We start from the raw sequence: 20,428 nt of genomic DNA, 5'->3' as shown, positions 1-20,428 counted from the left end.
ACTCTGATTTTACTTATTGCCAAAATAATTGATTTAGGACTGGGGGGCTGGGCTTAGGGGCTTTCTCATTTTTTTCATTTTGTTAAAAGAAGCTCAAAAAATTCACGCTTCAAGTTACACAATACCAGTATTTTAAAATTTGACTGGTGCAACGGAACTAAAAAGTAACTACTCAGAGTTCTATCATAAAATCATGGTGTATCAGCATTAGGCTGGTAATTCACACCCACTCTTATGAGGAAGAAGAGCAAAATTTTTTCATTCAGTGCAAAAATTTCCTTATAGCCTAATTTTCCAAAGCATACAGTCTTTATTTTAATATCTGTATGAAAATATTAATTTATGAAATGATCATAAAACACACTAAATAATTTTATGCTTCATAAATTTGTGAAAGGAGTTACATGTCCAAAGCTTGATGGTGCTGTGAAAAGGGGGGGTGCCGTAGGAGGTCTAATCTCTGTTTCCCTCTTTAGAGCCAACAGACAAGCTGTGGATTGGGCTGAATGACCGTAAGGTTCAAATGTATTTTGAATGGAGTGATGGTACCCCAGTGACATACACAAAATGGCACCTGGGAGAGCCATCCACCACAAACAACAGGCCAGAAGATTGTGTCCTGATCAAAGGCCAGGTGACATTACCCAATACATATTGTATTTCCATATTGAAACTAACTATTTAATCAAAGAATAAAATGCTCTGTTATTTCAGCAAATGGCTAAGGCCAGAAAAATGGAGGTCGGGAAAAGAAAGAGACTGAATGTGACCTTTAAAAAAAAAGAAAGCATTACTGCATCACTGGTGAAATTTTCTCTTTAAGCACATCTGAAAGTCACAAATGAAATTATTAGGGCTATGAAACAGGTCTCTGAAGGTATTTTGAGTACATTCTCTCCTTTTCCTCTGGTAGTAATGATGGTATACGGGGATCTCTGATTTTTTTCCTGCTGGCTCCTTTTTGCCTGCTCATTTGCCATCCTATAGCACAACTGCCTGTGAAGGGCCCTGCTCGACAGGTCAGGGAGCAGCTCCATGTACCCTTCTCCCTTCTTACCACTGCCAGCTGTGGCTGTGCTGCTATAGCCAAGTCTACTATTTTACTGAATGTGAGAAGATTTGGTTTTGTTATCGTGCAGGATAACATGATTGGATAAGGAAAAATATTCCATTTCAAAGTAAAAGGAGAAAGAAAATGAATCATTTTCATTATAAAGAAAGACATTATTTATCTTCTTTAGATTATTCATCTTTAATTTCTTTTTATTTCAAACTTTTTCCTGACACAGAATGGCTATTGGGCTGACCACATCTGTGAGAAGAAGATTGGCTACATTTGTAAAAGAAAAGCTACATCACAAATAGCTGGAGAAAAAGAAATTACTGAGGCAGGTTGCAAAAAAGTAAGTATGTGAGAAAGGAACGTCAGCTTCTCAGATGAAACAAGTACATTGTCTGAGAATCAATTAGAATTATTTGAATTATTTGTAGTATTTACATGGAAGGGTTTTTGTTTTTATTTAATATGAAGTTTCTCTCTCTCTCAGCTACTCTAAAATCTAGAAAACCATTGACAGAAACCGCTTAGAAGGGATCTGTAATTTCACTGCAAAAAGTTTCTAATTCATAATATTCATGATCTCTGGGCTTCATTAATTTTGAAATGGAATACTTTACTAAATACATGATATCACAATTATTTAAAATTTGTATGGAAATCCTAAAACCATGTTACAGGGCTGGAGAAGATATGGAAACTACTGCTATTTTATTGGACATGTTCCAGCAATATTTTCAGAAGCAAACACCACTTGTGAAGGAGAAGAAGGTTACTTAGCCACAGTTGAAAGTAGGTATGATAATGACTTTTTCTTGGCTTTTAAATAGCTGAAGATTGTATCCCATGAAATATTCCTAGAAAAGCTAACACAACACCAAACAGCAAAGTGTTTAAGTAACAGATGAGGTCTTTAGTTGAATAACAAAAAAGTCTTACTTTTTTTTGTTGTTTATATGGAGTCAGAATCCTACGGTAAGGTCTTCTCCCCCAGCTTGAAGCAGGGAATAGGAGAAAAAATTTCGTCATCACATTAGACAAGTAGGATTTGGGTAAACGTCTTCGTTTTAATTTGCATCTCTATGATCCCTTTTACAGATATGAACAAGCCTATCTGACCAGTCTTGTTGGGCTGAGGCCTGAAAAATATTTCTGGCTTGGCCTCTCTGATATGCAGGATCAAGGCACTTTCAGCTGGGCCAATGGTGAAGCTGTCTCTTTCACACACTGGGATGCAGGAATGTAGGTGCTGTGATGGGAGATGGTGGGTGCTCTGAAATTGTGGTCCCTATTTGGGTTTGCTTGGTCAATGTCCTCTGAATTTTATGTTTTAAACTTTTGGTATATTCTACAAGCCCTGTCAGTTTTCAAATCCTGTATTTTAATTTCAAAGGGAAAAGTTTGAACTGCAATTTTATATTAGGACATCTGGTATATTTATCCATAAGATTAACTTTTTCCCCATCTTCACAGGGAGATAACAGGAGTTACAAACAGGTCCTGAGACTATTTCATACTTGTCCCTCTATTGAAAAAGTTAGCCTGGGAGAAGAGTTTAAAACAGAGCAACTGTAATATGGATTTTAAGTTAGAATTACAAACTCAAAGTATCAAAAATTACTGTGCCACTATTATTTTTTATGCGTGATACTAAGAAAACTGCATTCATGGGCTCATACTGTACAGACGCACAATGAGGAAATCTGCTCTCCCTGAGATATACTATGCTCCTCATAGTGATCATTTGTCTGAAAATTTTATTGAAAACCTCCAGTGAGGTTATAAAATACAAAATAAAAATAATAAAAAAATTACAAAAGACAAAGACTAGTAAAACCTTAGCAAATGCCATAAGAAGAAAGCTTGCCAGGGAGTCTGTGGTGCCAGCAGATGATCAGAGTATGAAGAAAGCACTCAGAGGTCATGTTAAGGAATCTTCCTTAACATCCAGGTGCCACTCTGGAGTCACACTCACACCACATGAGCTGGGACCAAGGTCCCTTCCCAGCTACACCCCCCACACTCACACAGTCAGACAAGGTTTCCTTACCAGCTTGAACCCAGGTTTCCCCAGATTTTTTGATCCCTAAAATAATTCGATCATGGTGCAATAATAAAACAGCAGCTTGAGCTGGGTGCCTCCAAGGAGGGTCCATGAACAAAGGAAACTCTGGGGTTTTTTACCCTTACAGTCTACATGCACTAAGACTAGGTCCTTGGCTCTGTCTGTGTCTTTGGGTGTCCGCTCACCTGGCTGAGCCACTGGTGCCTGTGCCCTTTGCCATGCAAAGTATCAGTGCCAGTTCACAGCCCTCTGCCTTGGCTCCCACCACCCACAGCTCAATCTCTAGCTGGCACTGCAGCTTGCAAACCAAACTACCTGCAGCAAATGCATTCCTCAACAGTCAGGCTGGAACAGTAAAGAAAAATCTGTTTCCTTGCATCTGTGTTCACTGAGAAGAAAATGGACTTTTGTGCTGGAAAGCTTTGTGAGGGTATCTATTGTGGAAGAATCTATTTCAAGAGTAAATATCAAGAAAATAGACTATGGAGCAAATTGATGGCATGAAGTCAGGACTAAGCATGGCTGCAAAAGTATCCAGGAGCTGTTAAGGTTACATGAAGTGAACTCTTCTCTTTAATGTGTAACTTCCTCCTAAAGCTGCCTTGACATCTAAGCTTTTCAAAAAGACAAATTTGGTGCCAACATTTAAAATGGTTCCAGGGAGATAGGGGAAATATAGATGAATGAGTCATTACTAAATCAGCTGAATCTCTAATAAAGAAGATATAGTGGGAAAGATATATAAAATCACTTCTGGAAAGGGAGGTTATGCTTATAGATCTCCCAGAGCTCCCCACAGAAGGCAAAAGCATATGAATGAGGGAATTCTATTAAGTGTGGTCTATCTCAATTACTGAAAGACTTTCAGCTAACCTGACCTAACACAGAAAAGCTCTTACACGAATAAAAGTATTGATCAAAAGCCACTGAATGGAAGGTGAATTTTTTATTAGGGGGGCTATTTTTTACTGGGGAACTGTGTCCCATAATGACCTGTGCCAGAGCCCATGCTGTTCAATATATTTGCAGACTATTTGGAAAAGGTGAAATAGTGAGATGACAAAATTTGCTGATGGTAGTAAATTATTTCTGGTAGCAAAGATGTGCCTGTGTGAAAACTCAGGATGGTATCAGGAGAATAAGTGACTGAGCATGATCAGTAAAACAGCAGGTGAACTTTGATGCAGGTAAAGGATGTTCTTAGGAAAAACCATGTCTTGAATTGGCATAAAATGATGGATTTATAGCTGATAATTTCATTTCTGTTCTTGGCATGATGGTAAACAGGTCCATTAAAACATCGGGTCTGTGCCAAACAAAAAAAATCCCAAAATGTTAAAAATACTTAGAAAATTAAGAAAGAGCACAAATAATCCATTGAATAAGCCCATTTTGTGCATTTGACTGCATCTTGTGGGACGTAGGCAGCTCTGTTTCCTCTGAGAGAACCATCTAAAATTACAGCAAACATCATGGGATAAGTTTTGGGCTGAAACTGTCTGGGTTTGCACACCTGCCCTCATATGCACCAGTGGGGTTGTTTCCATCTATGTGAAAAAACACTATTGACCAAGGTAATGCTGTCTCATGTAAAACAGGCTTAACATAAATAGGAATGAGATTCTCACTTGAAAACATAAGATTTCACTTTAAGAAACTCTCACCCTACTTTCTACCCAAAAAATTAATTATGCAGGACATTCAAAAACAAAGGAAAAATAAAGTAAGATTCTAATTGGATCATGACCTCCTCAAACAGAAAATACTACTCTGCCTGTATGAAAAACACCTAAAATATAAATTTGCTGTTCAAATGTTATTGCAGGGCAAAAAGTGAGTGATTTAAAAAAAGAATTAAATAATTCACACTTTATAAAATATCCAGCATGGTTTTTTTGGTTTTTTTTCTCATAAGGAAATAAACCAGGATGTGTAGCCATGAGAACTGGGACTGCAGCTGGATTATGGGATGTTCTTGACTGTGAGATAAAGCAAAAATATATTTGCAAGCAGTGGGCAAAGGGTGCAACAGTTCCACCTATTCCAACTACTGCTCTGGTCCCTGCATGTCCTGAAGGTTGGGTATCAAACCACCATAGAAGTTCCTGTTTTAAAGTAAGTGCCTAAATAGTTAAAAGAAGCAGTTTGGTCTGGGGTAAGAAAATAAACAAGAAAAAAAGAAAAAGGAACTGACATCTTCGTTTTGCAATATCTGAGATTGGAATAGAGCAAAGAACAAAACCCCAAAAATTCTTCTCAGGAAATTATCCATGAGAGGGGATAAACTAAGGAAGAAAGATGAGGTTGAAGGGAGGGAAGGGAAGGGAAGGGAGGGGGGAAGGGCACAGGAAAGAAAATGAGGAAGTTTGTACTCCAGGGGTTGAATGAACTGGAGCAGGAAATGGAAGAAGAGGAACATAAACATCAAGGCCCCAGAAAAACATAAAGAAAAGAGAAAAAAAGAAAAACCAGAAACAACTTCATGTTGAAATATTAAAAGGAAAATGTCAAAATTCTGTATTAAACAGCAGAAGCAGCAAAGCTGGTTTGTTGGTGCTGCTCTTTATGTCTGTTGTGCAAAGATGTGGTATTTGTCTGAGATGTGTGAGAGTTCAGGGAACAAACAGGGAAACAGTGAAGTATAGTCTCCAGCAGCACAATTCCTAAGGGTGGGCCTTGCTAAAATACGCATATTACCCCACAAAATAAAGGATAAAAAATCACATTCTTTAATTATTGTAACATGTATATAATATGTTTTAAGATAATTTCTCCATAGTGTTTTTGCAGATCAAAAATTAGAAAGAAATCATGGTTTGAAGCTCTAGATTTTTGCAGACAAATAGGAGGGGATCTGGTCGCCATTAACACTAAGGAGGAGATACCATTAGTAAACCAAGCAATGAGGTTGGTATTTGATGTGTGTTTATCTTACCAGATTTAAAAGACTTTTCATATGAACTATTATGAATGATCTTACATGATTTCTGAAAAGCATGGATTCCTCAAAAGTGAAAAGACCTGTGATAGTTCGAAATTTATCTATTCAGTAGAACAGCAACAACTGTTTTTAACATTTTCATGGAAAAAAAAGAGTGACGTGTGTTGAGAAAAATTTAAAAAAACCTCCACCAGTACCATGATTACTAGATACAATTTAGAAACACATGAGATTAGCGGTATTTCTACAAGGGTAGAAAACATGATCAATGTATCTACTGTTGAAGTAGATATGTATCTACCCTGCAGTGGTCAGTGCTGAAACCACTTTTTGAATCTGTGAAGGCTTTCCCTAAGTAAATAGTACATTAGGGAAATACATGATCAATACTACTAATAAGCCTGATAACTAAGCTATTGACACTGAACCACAGAAATATTACACATTTCTATGAAGAACATATGTATGCACTTCACCGAAGGTAATAGGGAAATTTGTAACTTCACTGCTTTTACAATGTGCTCTAGAAAGTTCAACAATGTATTTCTGGATGTTTTTTGTGTTGATGTTTACACACTGCTCTGTCCTGCAATTTCTTTTAGTGACACTCACTGTATGTTTGAAACATTTTGGCTTGGTATATTTTCCTTGAATCCAGATGAAGGATTTGCCTGGAGTGATGGCTCTCCAGTGAGTATTTTAATTTTTCATCATATTTGTTTGCTTAAGATACTTTGGCATTTGTACATATACTGTCTGGCTTTTTACAGTTATCCTCATCAAGAAAACATGGATCCTGCAAACTAATCTGTGATCCATCTGCTAATCTGTATTGTCATGATTAATATCATAGCTAAACTTTTGAATGCATGGAAATTCTCTGTATCTCATCAGAATCTGTAGCTTTTTGTGTAATTTATTTTCTCTTCCAATAAGATAATATTTACACCTAATGTCAAAACATAAAATTCATTATACTGCATCATGTATCCTGTCTCAGTAGCTATAAACTTCTTAAGAGCTAATCAAACAGCAAGCATGTTTCCCAGTATACTCCTGAATCCCCCAGTAAGTGTGGTCATAAAATTTTAATTTATTTATTTCCTTGAATTTATCCAGTCGTCTCTTGAGCCCATGCAAATATCTACAGCTGTGAAAAACATTTCTGTGGGATCTACTTTTATTACCCTCCATTTACTACTACTCCCTATTCTTTCATATTTTTTTTAACACAAGAAAGGACCTCTTCCCTTATCTTATTCACATAACTTTCCATAAAAGTTTCAGAAGGTGTCATTACCAAGAATTCTAGACAATAATAAGTAGGTTGTACCACATGGGTCTCCCTTTCCATTTGGATGTCAGTTTCATCAGAGGTAACTCCTCTAGATTTGCAGGACATGACTTCCCTCCCAAAAGTCACACTCCCATCCTCATTAACCACAGGGAAGGGAAGAAGGGAACGAGGAATTGATGCATGATATGGTCGCTGCCACCAGACAGATGTCAGACAATGTAATTTTGAACCAGGTCAGACATGGAGTGAAAAGTAGCCTGTCTGCACATGATTAGCATGAGTGATATGTGGGTAAAATTCATAGCTAGGTGAAGTTCATTAGAAACAGTCCATTCGCCTGTTTCTCTTCTGTCTGTGTCTATGGCTTAGGGCACAAACAAGAGGAAAAGCCCCCTGTGGCAAGACAGCCATGTCTGAACACTGACATCATTGCCCCACTCTAAAATCCTTACACCTATTGCTTTCCCTGCATTTCCAACTCTTTTTAGCTAAAACCAGGATTTCTGAGACAAAAGCAATTAATTTACGTTTTCTAATGGAAAGTACAGCTACTGAAACAGATAAAAAGGGTAACAAAGATGATTTCTTCTATAGGTTAGGTACACAAACTGGGATGATAGTCCAAGGAATTCAGGACAACGCAAGTTTTGTGGCTCACTCAATGGTGCAAGACTTTCTGGACTGTGGTCTCTTTCAGTCTGTCAAGAACAGCATAACTGGGTTTGCCAAATAAAACAAGGTAGATTTCTTCTTCTCTTTTCGCAAGAAAATTTAAAAACTTTAATAAGTAGTTGCTTTCTAAGTTAAGTTGCTGGAGAAAGAGACAAAATTTTGAAGAACTACTTTTTCCAAATGGAGGTCAAGAGTACTGAGAAACTTATTATAGGCTGAGATTTTTCAATTATGGATGATAAGAATAAATAGATTTATTTGACATAAATTAGGGTGTATAAATAATCCATATATTTTCAAGATTACAAAATTTTTTAATACTAAGAATCTTTTGCTTTTATTTTTGTAATGTTGGAGGTAAGGATTTGTAAGGGTGTGTATTTTATTTCTTACAATACTGTTTTTTATGTTAACACAGGCGAAGCCAAAAATCAGGTATTATATCTTTGTCAGATTTGTTGGCACTTCAAGTTTTCCTGTAGAATTATTCAGGATTCAACTGCTTTTGAAAAAGCAATGATTCACAGCAGTGCCATTTCTTTTTCTATCCCAACCAGAAATAACTCAGTCAGTATAGGTGTATATATACATATACACATACATAGAGTTGTATTTCCATTTGCTTACGAATATTACTCAGAGAGTTTTTTAATAGAGCTAAAATAAATCTAGTGGAAATTTTCTCCCTTTTGATGAACATACCCCCAGGTGAATTATGGAATGTCTACTGATGGATCAGTAAAGGAGCTGTATGCCAAAGTTTAAAGTGTTTCAGATAAATCTACTGTGACTTACTGGCTGGAAGAGCAATTTTCCCTTGCCTTGCTCTGTGCAGGAATGTGATTCAGCTAAAGCTATGGCTTTTGCTGATGTGAAGCACTGCTTATGATACAAAGTTAAAGTAGATGACCTTGCATATTGAACCATGTGAAGCTGAACTGTGTGGCTAAACCCACTTTCTAGTCAATAGCCAAAGGGATGGAGAATCCTGCTCTGCTCCTCACTCTTCTTGCAGTCAGTCACAAGCTACATCATAAAGCACTCTGCAGAGATGCATCATGCCTCCTATTTTCTTCTTTTACAGGAGCCTCATTAAAACCTATACCAATTGACACATATGGTAGGTCTTTGAATACATTCTTATTATTCATAATTTTTTCCTAAAATTGTTGTTCTAAAATAAGCTTTTGTGTTCTACACATACAGAATTTAAGGCTACCTTATTTATCTTCCAGAATATAAAACCACTGCGGATGGATGGGTCATATATAAAGATAAACTCTACTATATCAGCAATGAACAGGTCTCCATGGAAAAAGCCCAAGAGATTTGCAGGAAGAATTCTGCAGACCTAGCTGTTGTTAATAGTAACAGTGAGAGAAGGTTCCTAAAGAGAGTATTTAAAGAAAATGTAAGAATCATTGTAAATAGACAGCCTAAAGTAGAAATGATTTTGACAATCTGCTTGCAAAACTTGAGTTGTCTCAGAAGGAGAGCCATCAGCATTTTCACTAATGAAATATCCCCCAATGCGCCCTTTGATCCCATGGGATTGAGCCTCTCCTGCTCCGTGCCAGCTGTGCTGATGGAGTTGACGGGAGGGGCAATGTGGGGAGGTACCAACTCTCTTGGGAAGCAGCTGGTCTTTAAGGGAGATTGAAAAGGAGTACCAGTTTCTGACTCTAAATCTGCTTCTTTTCTACTCCATCCCAAGGGCCTTCAGCGCTGCAGGACGGCTCTGATGTCCCAGATAAAAACCTGACTTCTGTGCCTGGGCATATAAATACATTGCTGTGCTTAACTGCAAGCAGGTGCTTTACTGCTGTGGACTTTAGTGGCTGCTCTGTGAACCTAATCTATGGTGTATCAATTTCTGCTTGTTTCAAAGACTTATGTTTTAAATTAAAATTATGTCTTTCTGCCTTAGGAGAGCTTTGGGAGTAGGCCAGCAGGATACTTCATTGGTCTAAGAGTGAGCCTTGATAAAACGTTCAGGTAAGTTAAGATGATCAGTGCAGCTCTTAACATGTAGAAACAAATTCAATACTTTATGTAGCTGGAGGTACTGAATATGTTCTCTTCAAGGTCTGAAGGCTGCTCCACATACCGTGTACAGAGTAGAATGTGATAGTCCTAGAATATTCTAAAGTCCAATAGTTTTCCCCAAAAATAAATAGTAAAAGAATATGTTTTCCTTGAGTAAGCACTTAGCCAAATAAAGGCTTGGCAGATCTACTCTCCATACACACTTTCTCAAGTTTCTTTCAGAGATTTGCCCCATAAATTGGAGTGATGCTCCACCATGCTGAATTTTATACCTATAAACATAAACACACACACTTAAAACATACCCTGTCTCACAGGGTTTGTCTTTCTAATGCTTTTTATCTATATAAAATACCTTCAGAGGGGTTCTCCAGAATTAGGAAGACACAGGTAATGAGTACAAAAGGCAGTCTCTGCAAACTCCTATTCCAGGAGAAAAGTCAGCAGAAATTCACAGTACAGAAACATTAACAAGTATTCTGAAAAGACCAACGCACAAATCAACTCAAAACTAAACTAAGAGATACTGAAGAGCGTGATACACTGCTTACCTTCCTACCTGCTAGTTAGGACGTGTCTGGGAGGTGAAAAAAGGTGCTTCTGAGGTTGATCTGGAAAAGGTTAGAGGAGATTTGAATTTAACCTTTCTATTTTAATGCCACTGTTAAATGCATGTAAATCATTTACCTTGAGAAGGACAGAAGAGGAGTGGGGAGAGACAAGTTGATAATGACTGAGTCAGGAGATGATTCTAACCTCCTCATTTAGGAGAAAAATTAGGGACATAGAGCATTCCATGGGTCCAGTGAGAATCTCCTTTATTTAGATCAGTTGTATCAGCAGCAGCAAGAGATAGAGAGTGGTGATTTTTTTTCCCCACTTCAGGTTTACTGACCTAAATTCTGAAATACTGATTAAAATGTGGAGACAACCTCTTCTTCCTTCAATAGCAATATATGAAAGCAAAAAGCATGTATACCTGGACAGAAAAATTTCAGTTTTGGTACTTCAGGAAGGCTTTAAAGCTGACAGAATGTCCTCTAGTTTAGATAAAAATAGACCACCCTTCATAGAGCAGGGTAAAATCCACAGAAAAGTACTCTCATTCTTGTTTTCATCTGTGAAAACATCAGGAATGCTCAGAGAAGCATAATATTAACTAGAAATACAATAGTTATTGTAATAAGATAAAATTTTAATATTGTTCTCTGTATTATGTATTATGACTAACTGATTTTGATTTCTCTTATTAATTGTCGTCAAACCAATCCTGGCCATTAACCAAAAAATATGCTTGGTATTTTCTTTTTCTATTTTGCAACCAGAAATATTTTACAGAAAATTCTTCAAATTAGAATAATCAAGTAAAGAATGGAAAATCTCAGACAGTCCCTCCTGTTATAGCCAGTTCTCATTAATTCTCACAGACATTCTTAATTGTGAGGTGTTCATTAAGACTATCATGTCACAACTGAAGGTATTAATTAATAACTACTTATATATCTCTTCTTTAAGCTGGATGGATGGAACTCCAGTAACCTATGTGGCCTGGGCTCCTAATGAACCAAACTTTGCAAATAATGAGGAAAATTGTGTGGTAATGCTGTCAGAGCATGGTAAGTAGCAATGTAAAACTATTAGATTTTATTTGTCTCTGCTCGGATTGTAACCAATGCTGTCAAACTGCTGCTGCCAACTGTCACACAATCTTTGGTAGCTGTTTTCTGCAGTTTCTTTCCAATGACAAACCTATGCAATGCTGTAACTCTTCCCAGTCATGGGACCACCAGCCATGGAAGAGCCTGTGTCCTTGGAATGGGGAGATTTCAGTACCATGTGTAATTTTAAAAGCAGATGTTTTTTTCTGGATTTCTAAGATTGATATTGCACCTTTTTACAGGGCTTTTCACTACTTCTTTCAGTAAAAAGTTGAATGGTCTGTCTTCTCTCCCATGAACTTAAGAAAACATTTATAGCAGCTACAGGAAATGGGATTTGAAGGCACAAGTCAATGAGGAAAGAAAAAAATACATCTAATGTCCTAAGACATGTTTACAAGTACACTGAAATGCAAATTTCTTGCAAATCCTAGAGCTCTATTTCCTCTTGGCTCTATTTCTGTAACTTAACTGAGGCTAATGGGAATTTAGTATATATGTACTGATCTCTCAATTTACGTTTTACAAAGAATTCATGCAGTATGTCTGAACACTGTATTGTGTCATTAGATTGATCTAGTATTTCCTATCTCATCCATTTCTGATCCATTTTCTTTCAAATTTGCTTACTGGTGTGTTTCCCTTGCTGCCTGCAATTTGATGGTGCCAGAGCTCAAAAAAGCCATAATCAGGTTTGTTTTAAACCAAAACACAGACGCTGTGGAGAGAGCCCTGAACGAGGAGCAAATGGGTCAGGGAGCTCAAATTAACTACAAGGGGCTACAGTGGTGTTACTATTGGAGTTTATTTGAAGGTGCCGTGGTTATTTTGCCTTCAGATCAAGCTGCAGCCTGAAATACAAAACAGAAAAAATTGTGCTCATTAAAAAAAAAAGTGATAAATTATTATTACAAATACTATAAAATCTCAACTTGTTTATTTTTTTTTAATTATTTTTAGGCTTGTGGAATGATGTAAACTGTGGTTCTGCCAATAAATTTGTATGTGAAAAACATAACAGTTCTGTTCGTTCAACATTTGCTTCTCCATTGCCTCCCAGAGGATGCCCAGAAAGTTGGATGTTTTTTAACAACAAGGTATGTCAACAAATATCCTCAGTAAATTGTGTTAAGCAGAAGAACTGAAAAGAAAATCCTGAAAACCTCACTTTTTTTTCGAATATAAAGTAAATCTGGACAGTAATTACTTAGTCAAAATTTGCAGGCTGCATGGCTGAGCTTTTTTTGAGCAGACTATAGGCATTTAACTTTGCAGAGAAATACAATAAAAGTAGATGTGTGCTGAATACATTTCAGAGAGCATAGTTTGTGCAGGCTTAAAATACACTTACTGTTTAAGAAAACCTCTCCTCCTCTCTTCATGTATATTATTTTGTTTAGAAATGCAAATTTTTAATGGTCAATCTTGTAAAAAAGGTGGGAAGATTTAGAAAGAATATATTTGAGCAATTACTTTGGCTTGTACGGGCTTCACAAAGTTTTGAGTTCAGAAAGATGATGCCAAACTACAATTGTTTTGAGCACAGCTTTGCATTCAGACACAGTCTGGAAATCCTCATTGCTATAACAGAAGAGTTTGTACCAATCTGGAGTTGAAGCTCCATCCCCCGAATGTTATTTTGTCTACTTTATGTACACTGCACTGTTACTGTATCCTCAGAATGTTAGGTCAATGTGCCAAAGGATACCTTTGGCAGGATGAGCAGTTGTAATCACAGTCATTGGAAGCAAGACAAAGCACACTGGAGATTATTCCCAGCAGATGTGTCACCCAAAGCCACATTTTCTTGGTTTCAAAGGATGCCTCGATTATTGCAGGAAGAAGGCAGATGAAAATGTGAACAGTGATTATGTACTTAACCTCATTCCATTCAGTTTATTTGATACCAGACTCCTGGATTACACCTTGTACAATGAGGGGGGATAAGTGTATGCCTGGGTAGACATACACACTTTCTACTCTTGAGCTCTGTCACTTATTCTAGCCCTGATTTCTTTTTCTGCAGAAAAGTATATCTTAGAGATAATTGGTATTATTCACATACAGTAGTTCCAGTCTTTCCTAGTTTGAAAAAAGTGTTTGATTTGTTTCCAGTGTTTCAAAGTATTTGCTTCCAATGTAACAAGAAATCTCACGTGGCATTCTGCACGAGATGTTTGTTTCAAACTGGGAGGAAACCTGGCTTCTATACCAAATGAAGAAGTGCAAGGTATGTATATGGGCTCTACTGAAAGAAAAAAAATCTTAATCTCTCATTAAAGAAACTGCTATACTCTCCAATATAGAATATGTGATTAACTGATGAAAACTGCTTATTAGCCAGGTCAGTCCATGGTTTATTTTAACTCAAGTGCAAGGCAATAACTAAAATTATTACACATAAGAAATAAATTTTGTTTCTAGTTCTTTCAGTTGCTTTGTTTTCATGAAACTTCCAGTCTGCTTTGAGTGTGGTTGCACAGATCTCTCACACTGACAGAAATCTGTATTTTCTATCTCTCTCACTGGCAATAGGATTTGCTAAAACTCTGTGTGTGCGTACACAGTGGGTAAGGGATGCTCATTTAAACATTTAGTTATCAGCAGATGGGCTCTGTAGTGGAGAATGTTATCCTTTTATTGTGGCCCCCACTCTTTTTCACTTTTTCCCTCTTTTGGGCAAGTCATGTCATGATGAGCTTTCCTTAATGAGAAATCTTTGCTTCCCTCCAGCTTTTCTCTTCTATCACTTGAAGTATGCCACAACTAATGTTTGGATTGGGATGAATGATATAAACCAAGAGTCCACATTTCTTTGGACAGATGGAAGCACTGTTTCCTACACCAACTGGGTTCATGGTGCACCAGAAAAGAAACAAAGCTACTTTGACTTTTATGAGTATGAAACATTGACAGATGATGCTCTGGAGGTACAGGAAATTTAAGTAACCTGTGTATCTTGGGCAGCTAGATGATCTTCCTGAAAGAAAAGTTACAGCAGCAATAATAGGATCCTGAAACAAGTCCTTTTGTAAGCAGAATGGGGTTTAGCAAATTATCTGAAAATGATTCCAAATATACCCAAATGTTTGGCAAAGATTCTGTAGAAGAAGGATTTTGTGCCTTCCATCTGAACTATTGCAAAAGACCAGTTCTGTAAAAGAAGCTTGGAGAAGCTTATATTGGTTCCTTCCCAAACTGCAATAATGCAAATACTAAAGTTGCAACACCAAACAGAGAGAGGGCATGATAAACCAAAACTAAGGCTCTTGATGCAACAGTAATTTGTTTGTGTATATGTCCCACTCCAGGCTAATGTGTTCCACACTGCTTCACTTACTTCTGATGGTACAAATTGGTACCACCAATGAAATTACTATTTCTCTGCTGAAACTCAATCTCTTTTCCAAAGGTGGTAATTTCTGAGGAAATTATTGGCAGTTAGTCACCCAAGATTTTTAACATCTACCATCACTTAACTTGCTGATGACTATAACTTCTTTGAATCAGCATAAAGGAGAATCTTGGATGAAGTGCTGAAAGACTGTCATGGCCAGTCTTGAAATCAGGGAAGTCATGAAGGAAATATTGGAGCAATCAAACACAAGGAAGTAAACAGAAAATGTTTTGTTGCTAGGGGCATCTGATAATGATAACTTGATAATGACTATAAAAAACCCAGCAAAGAGTGTCTGCTTTCTGCAAGAGAGTCTTGCAGAAAGACTAGGGCAGACCAGTGCTTTTAATAATAGTTCTTATATTGTTTTTCTCATTGATGAAAATGTTTTGAAGCAGATCTACATAACTGTAAATCAGAACTGAGAAGATTAATTATAGGTACTTTAGTCATTTCTACAGTCATTAAAGGGTTCTCAATAAAGCTGGTAAAATTGGTTTTAATTGACTTCTTTCAGACCTTAACTGGCACCAGTGGAAACCTGGTTCAAATTTACGGGGTTACTAATAAATACCAGGTCAAGCTGCTTGGCAGAAACCTAGGAAATTTGAACTAATTACACAGGTGTTCAACGAGCTCCTCTCCTCTCTGCCATCAGGCCTGCACTAGCAGTACAGGAGCTTCAGCTCACCACCTCCTCACTGCCTTTTGTAATGGCTGTGCCTCTTCTCTCCTTCAGACAGACTGTGTCTTCATCATGAAGTCAGATGGGAAGTGGAGAGATGATAGCTGTGACAACAAAAGAGGCTACGTGTGCCAGATGAATTCACGTGAGCTCTGTTCAACCCAGTCTCCTAAAGAGAAAGAGTATCTTGGCTAGATAAGCTGAATATATAAACTGAAATTATTTCTTCCTGCTTTGAGTCTCATTCTGAGTCTCTCAGGCTTTCAGAGCTCCCTCAGTGTTAAGCCAGTGCTATGTTTAAAGTATAATTTGTTTCACAGAAATTGCTGAAGAGGAACCACTATCTTAAACGGGGTTTCGTACCTAATCATAATAATACTCGAGAATAGTAAATGAAAATGAATTTCTTCTCAGCAAAGTAGGAGGAGTTTAGGCATCCTGTTTAAATGCAGTATCAATCATGTTCTTGCAGTGATCTTCCCATTCTCCTGGATGTCTCTGAGCAGAGCATTTAATCCTCTCACAGTATTTTTACTGAATGCCATGATGTCAATCAGAATGTACAGCTTCTTGGATGTGTCTCTATTGTAGAAGAATATTGTTATTTTTTACACCAAAATAAGTGATAAATAATGACTCTTCTCCTGTAGAATTATAATTATACAAATCCCAGCTGCCCAACCACATAACAGGAGTAGAGAAGGCAAAGCACAGATAACAAAACCATTTTGCCTCAGCTTTATTAAAGTAAAAATTATTCCCTGACCCCTCACTTCAGTCAGGGCCTGCAGCCTGTTCTCTCTCAGTACAGCTAACTTGCTTGTAAGAAGACCCCTCCCTACAAAGCAAACTTATAGTTTTATGGAGGCATTTTTAATTTGCTTTATCCCAGTTCCAGCTCTTCTGAATACATTTACAATCTCAAGGATGGAAATATACAGTGCCTGACTCAAACATGCAGGCAGCATTCTGGCAGCCCTTACTAACAGGTCAACAGCTTGGAGTCAACAGCAAGTGGTGATCAATTAACATCAGGTATCAAAGTCTCAGGTTGAGACTACAGATTACAACAGTTAATACCTTAAATGACTTGTCCTAAGTCCTATCCACCACATTTACCTGAAATAAATGTATACTCAGATATTTGGATTTAGTAAAATAATTTATAGCACAGAACCTGAAATATCCAATTTAGGCATCTTAGTCTGGACCAGTCATTTCTATAGCAAGTATACTCTATTTCAGGACATCCAGGATTTCACTCAGCTTTTATATTAGCATACTTGCTCCATGTTTTGAAAGTTATTTTTGGTGGGTTTTTTTGGGTTTGGGGTTTTGGGCAGTTTTATTTGGTTTTTTTGTGTTTTTGTTTGGTTTGGTTTTGGTTTTTGTTGTTTTGTTTTGTTCATGAGCTTAGAAAAAGATTTTGACTTATTGACTAGGACCTTTTTGACCAATCTTTTATAGCTTCCATACTAGAGATGAGCAATATATTGTAAATTCATGCATTCAGTTTTTCCTCCACAGTGCCTTCACAGCCTGAAGTACCATCCACAAATCCAGCCTCTGGCTTTACTCATTATGGTGGCAGTAGCTATTCAATCATTTCATCTGAAATGCAATGGAAAGAGGCCAGAAAAAATTGTCAAGACAAATCTGCAGAACTTGCCAGCATTGCAGATGCCTATATCCATTCATTCTTGTGGATCCAGATGCTGACGTATGGAAAACCAGTATGGATTGGTCTTAATGGCAATCTGGTAAGTGCTGGATAGACAGGAGGTGCAGGTGCCCAGGGAGCTCTCCTGTTTCAGCAGTCCTCTGGATGGCCAGTTTATAACAGCAGAACAACTCTTTTCTGCATGGCTTCACTGTGTAAATGCACAAAAATCTAGGGGTCCTAGACTCAGCTGAGGATTTTCATCCACCAAATGGAGTGAAGAATAACAGAAAAGGTTATGCAAGAAGCAAAAGATGAAAGCAGGAAGTACTGGAAACAGTAAAAGAAGTCAAGCTGCAGGCTGAGAGTCACAAGCCAGAAAGTACAGCTGTCATGAAGTGACTGTTAGCCATCTGAAAGCCAAATGCCCTGCTGTACTGGGGGATACTTAGAGCTATTATTATATTAATAGAAGTTACTATGAGCATTAGGGAGATATTTCAAGATTTAAGCTGTTTAATGCTTAATGTCAAGTAATCTTTATGCACAAATAGCTCCCAATTTTAATTTAAATAAAGCAGAGCAGGGGGGACAAATTCTCTGTAATTGCTCCTCTTGATATGGGATTTACTAAATGACCTAAGATGGCCTCATCTGACTTTCTCCTCACCATGTTGTAGAAGTTTGTTACTTCAGAAAAACCCTCCGAAAAGCAACGCAGTGTTGAACACTGTTCATGTGTGACTCTTGTGTTAACTCAAATTGCCCAGTGACATTGCTTAGAACAGGCTTAAAAACATGGCTTTTTTTCTGAAGAAATCAAATAGGCATATGATTATATTTACTTTATATTTATGTGACAGAACTTTTTATGTAAAAAAAAAATTTAAAAATCTACTAGCAGAATTTCTTTGTTTTCAGACTGGTGGCTATTACAAATGGACCAATAACTGGAAAACCAGATACACAAAATGGGCAGCAGGGGAACCAAAGGAGAACAGTGCTTGTGTTTACCTCGATCTTGATGGTACTTGGAAAACAGCATCTTGCAATGAAAGCTACTTTTCAGTTTGCATGGTATCAGATGGTAAGCAAAGGCATGTAACAATTTCAAAGATGCATTCCTAATTCTATGAGTCTGCCTAATCCCAGAGATTTTGCTCTAGCTTGGGCTACCCCTGCAGAGGCCTATGCTTGAGGGTAGCACCTACCTCCCTGCACAAGGTGGATGTTTGCTATTGGATGATGTATGAATTTAGGCACAGGAAAGGCTCTTCTGCAAATCCATCTGGCTGCACTGCTTCCATGGTAAAACCGTTTCCATGCAATGAAGCTCTATCTTCAAGGTATATCTTACTCTTTACAAGACACGCCCATAAATCACATGAGTCTGTGTGTAATGTAAGTCGGTGCTGGGATTGTGCACTGACTGTATGAACTTCAACTGAGGAGTGTCACTGAGCCAAAAATACAGGCAAGAGTTTCACTTCCATCCACTATTGCTAGAGCTACAACTGTAAGAGCTTTGGAAATATAAATGATACTTTAACTCTTTGCAGATACATGCAGAGGCATGTTTGCATCTAGATTTTGTAGAATCGTGCTATTTTCCCTCCTTTATGTTTTAAGGCTGCAAACATTTGGTCTGCTTATGCAGTGCAAGAACCACAGATCCATGGAAGTGAATTGGAGCTGCGCCCACGATCAGAAACAGAGTCTAATTTGGCAGAGGCATGCTCCATTGATGGCTTTTTTTTTCTAAAAAGTGACAACATGAAGAGACCGGGCAGCCAGACAACATGAGACTGTGGAATTAATGATTCATTAGCCTACAACAGCTTTCTGTGTTGTGATAATGCAGATTTGAGATTTGTACCAACCCTCAGGATTTGCTTTCCTCACAGTACTTCAAGGCAGTTAGTTAGATGTTGCAGGATGCAATTTGATTCCTTGTCCTAAGAAATGTGATTTGAGAAATAAGATGTTTCACGCTTTTGACTGCTTAGCTTTCCCTGCTCTCTGGGTTGGGGGAATGTGGGAATAATGTCCAGATAGATAAAGCTGGGTGAGAGAAATCCCACACTATTTATACACATAACATAGAATCATAGATGACTCATAATGCAATACCAATTTCATACCATATGGCTTCTTTAGAGATAGCTCCTACTGACCCTGCTGAGCTGCCTGGAGACTGTCCTGAAGCAGATGAACTCCAAGCTTGGACCCCTTACCACGATCACTGCTACTACTTTGAAGCATCAGCTGGGAGAACCTGGGCGCTGGCCTCCCTTGAGTGTGCTCACTTAGGTGAGAGCCTTCATTATCAACTAACAAGATTTGTGCCAAGGTTTATACAAAACTCACATAAAAATGTAAAAATACTGATTTTTTAAAAATTTAGAAATATTTTTCTACCTAATAAGCTGTTCTAAGGCTGGCACAATGAAAATAAGCTGACAAGAGTGACTTTGTGCAGTGTTCTGTCCTCAGTTCTGCAGCTCCCCTGTGTATGGAGTTGCCCATCAGCTCTTGGCTTCTGGGATACTGTCCTGGGGGCAGTAGTGGGGGGCCACAGCCTCTAAGTACTTCCAGGTCACTGTCTTCTGCAACCAGCAATGGAGAGACCAACAGAGCAGCATTAATACTGCCAGAAGCTCTTCTTTGTACAGACTAGAAAGAGGAGGTCATTACAATTGTTCCTCCTGTAGGTTATGGTTATTTGCTCATTAATGCCTTTCAGGAGCTACCTTGGTTTCAGTAGAAAGCATGGATGAATCTCACTTTCTGACCCATAAAATTCAACCACTTGGAAATAAAGTAGGAGGCTTTTGGATAGGACTTTACCAAAATGTGGAAGGTATGTCTTACTTTCAAATTTTAATGGAAAAATTCTTTGCTAATATGAGAAAATTGAGGATTACTGTACTTTTACAAAAAAACATGGGTT

General features: G+C 37.7%; 1 protein-coding gene across 1 annotated transcript in view; it reads left to right on the top strand.

Annotated features, from left to right (window-relative positions):
* LOC103612333 (macrophage mannose receptor 1) overlaps nucleotides 1-20,428 on the top strand; it is a 33,814-nt gene that overhangs the window by 9,244 nt on the left and 4,142 nt on the right. The window contains 20 exon segments of the mRNA XM_008629970.2: nucleotides 477-634; nucleotides 1,290-1,403; nucleotides 1,738-1,853; nucleotides 2,156-2,325; nucleotides 5,038-5,237; nucleotides 5,902-6,029; nucleotides 6,666-6,753; nucleotides 7,955-8,099; nucleotides 9,117-9,152; nucleotides 9,268-9,443; nucleotides 9,960-10,027; nucleotides 11,594-11,694; nucleotides 12,697-12,833; nucleotides 13,852-13,966; nucleotides 14,470-14,666; nucleotides 15,873-15,963; nucleotides 17,346-17,578; nucleotides 18,400-18,565; nucleotides 19,636-19,788; nucleotides 20,222-20,338. Of these exon segments, the coding sequence (XP_008628192.1) occupies nucleotides 477-634; nucleotides 1,290-1,403; nucleotides 1,738-1,853; nucleotides 2,156-2,325; nucleotides 5,038-5,237; nucleotides 5,902-6,029; nucleotides 6,666-6,753; nucleotides 7,955-8,099; nucleotides 9,117-9,152; nucleotides 9,268-9,443; nucleotides 9,960-10,027; nucleotides 11,594-11,694; nucleotides 12,697-12,833; nucleotides 13,852-13,966; nucleotides 14,470-14,666; nucleotides 15,873-15,963; nucleotides 17,346-17,578; nucleotides 18,400-18,565; nucleotides 19,636-19,788; nucleotides 20,222-20,338 (2,709 nt within the window).

Source organism: Corvus brachyrhynchos, unplaced genomic scaffold (assembly GCF_000691975.1).
Source record: "Corvus brachyrhynchos isolate BGI_N302 unplaced genomic scaffold, ASM69197v1 scaffold142, whole genome shotgun sequence".
NCBI classification, from domain to species: Eukaryota; Metazoa; Chordata; class Aves; order Passeriformes; family Corvidae; genus Corvus; species Corvus brachyrhynchos.
Note: the sequence above shows the minus strand (reverse complement) of the source record. Positions and strands in the feature narration are given on the sequence as shown.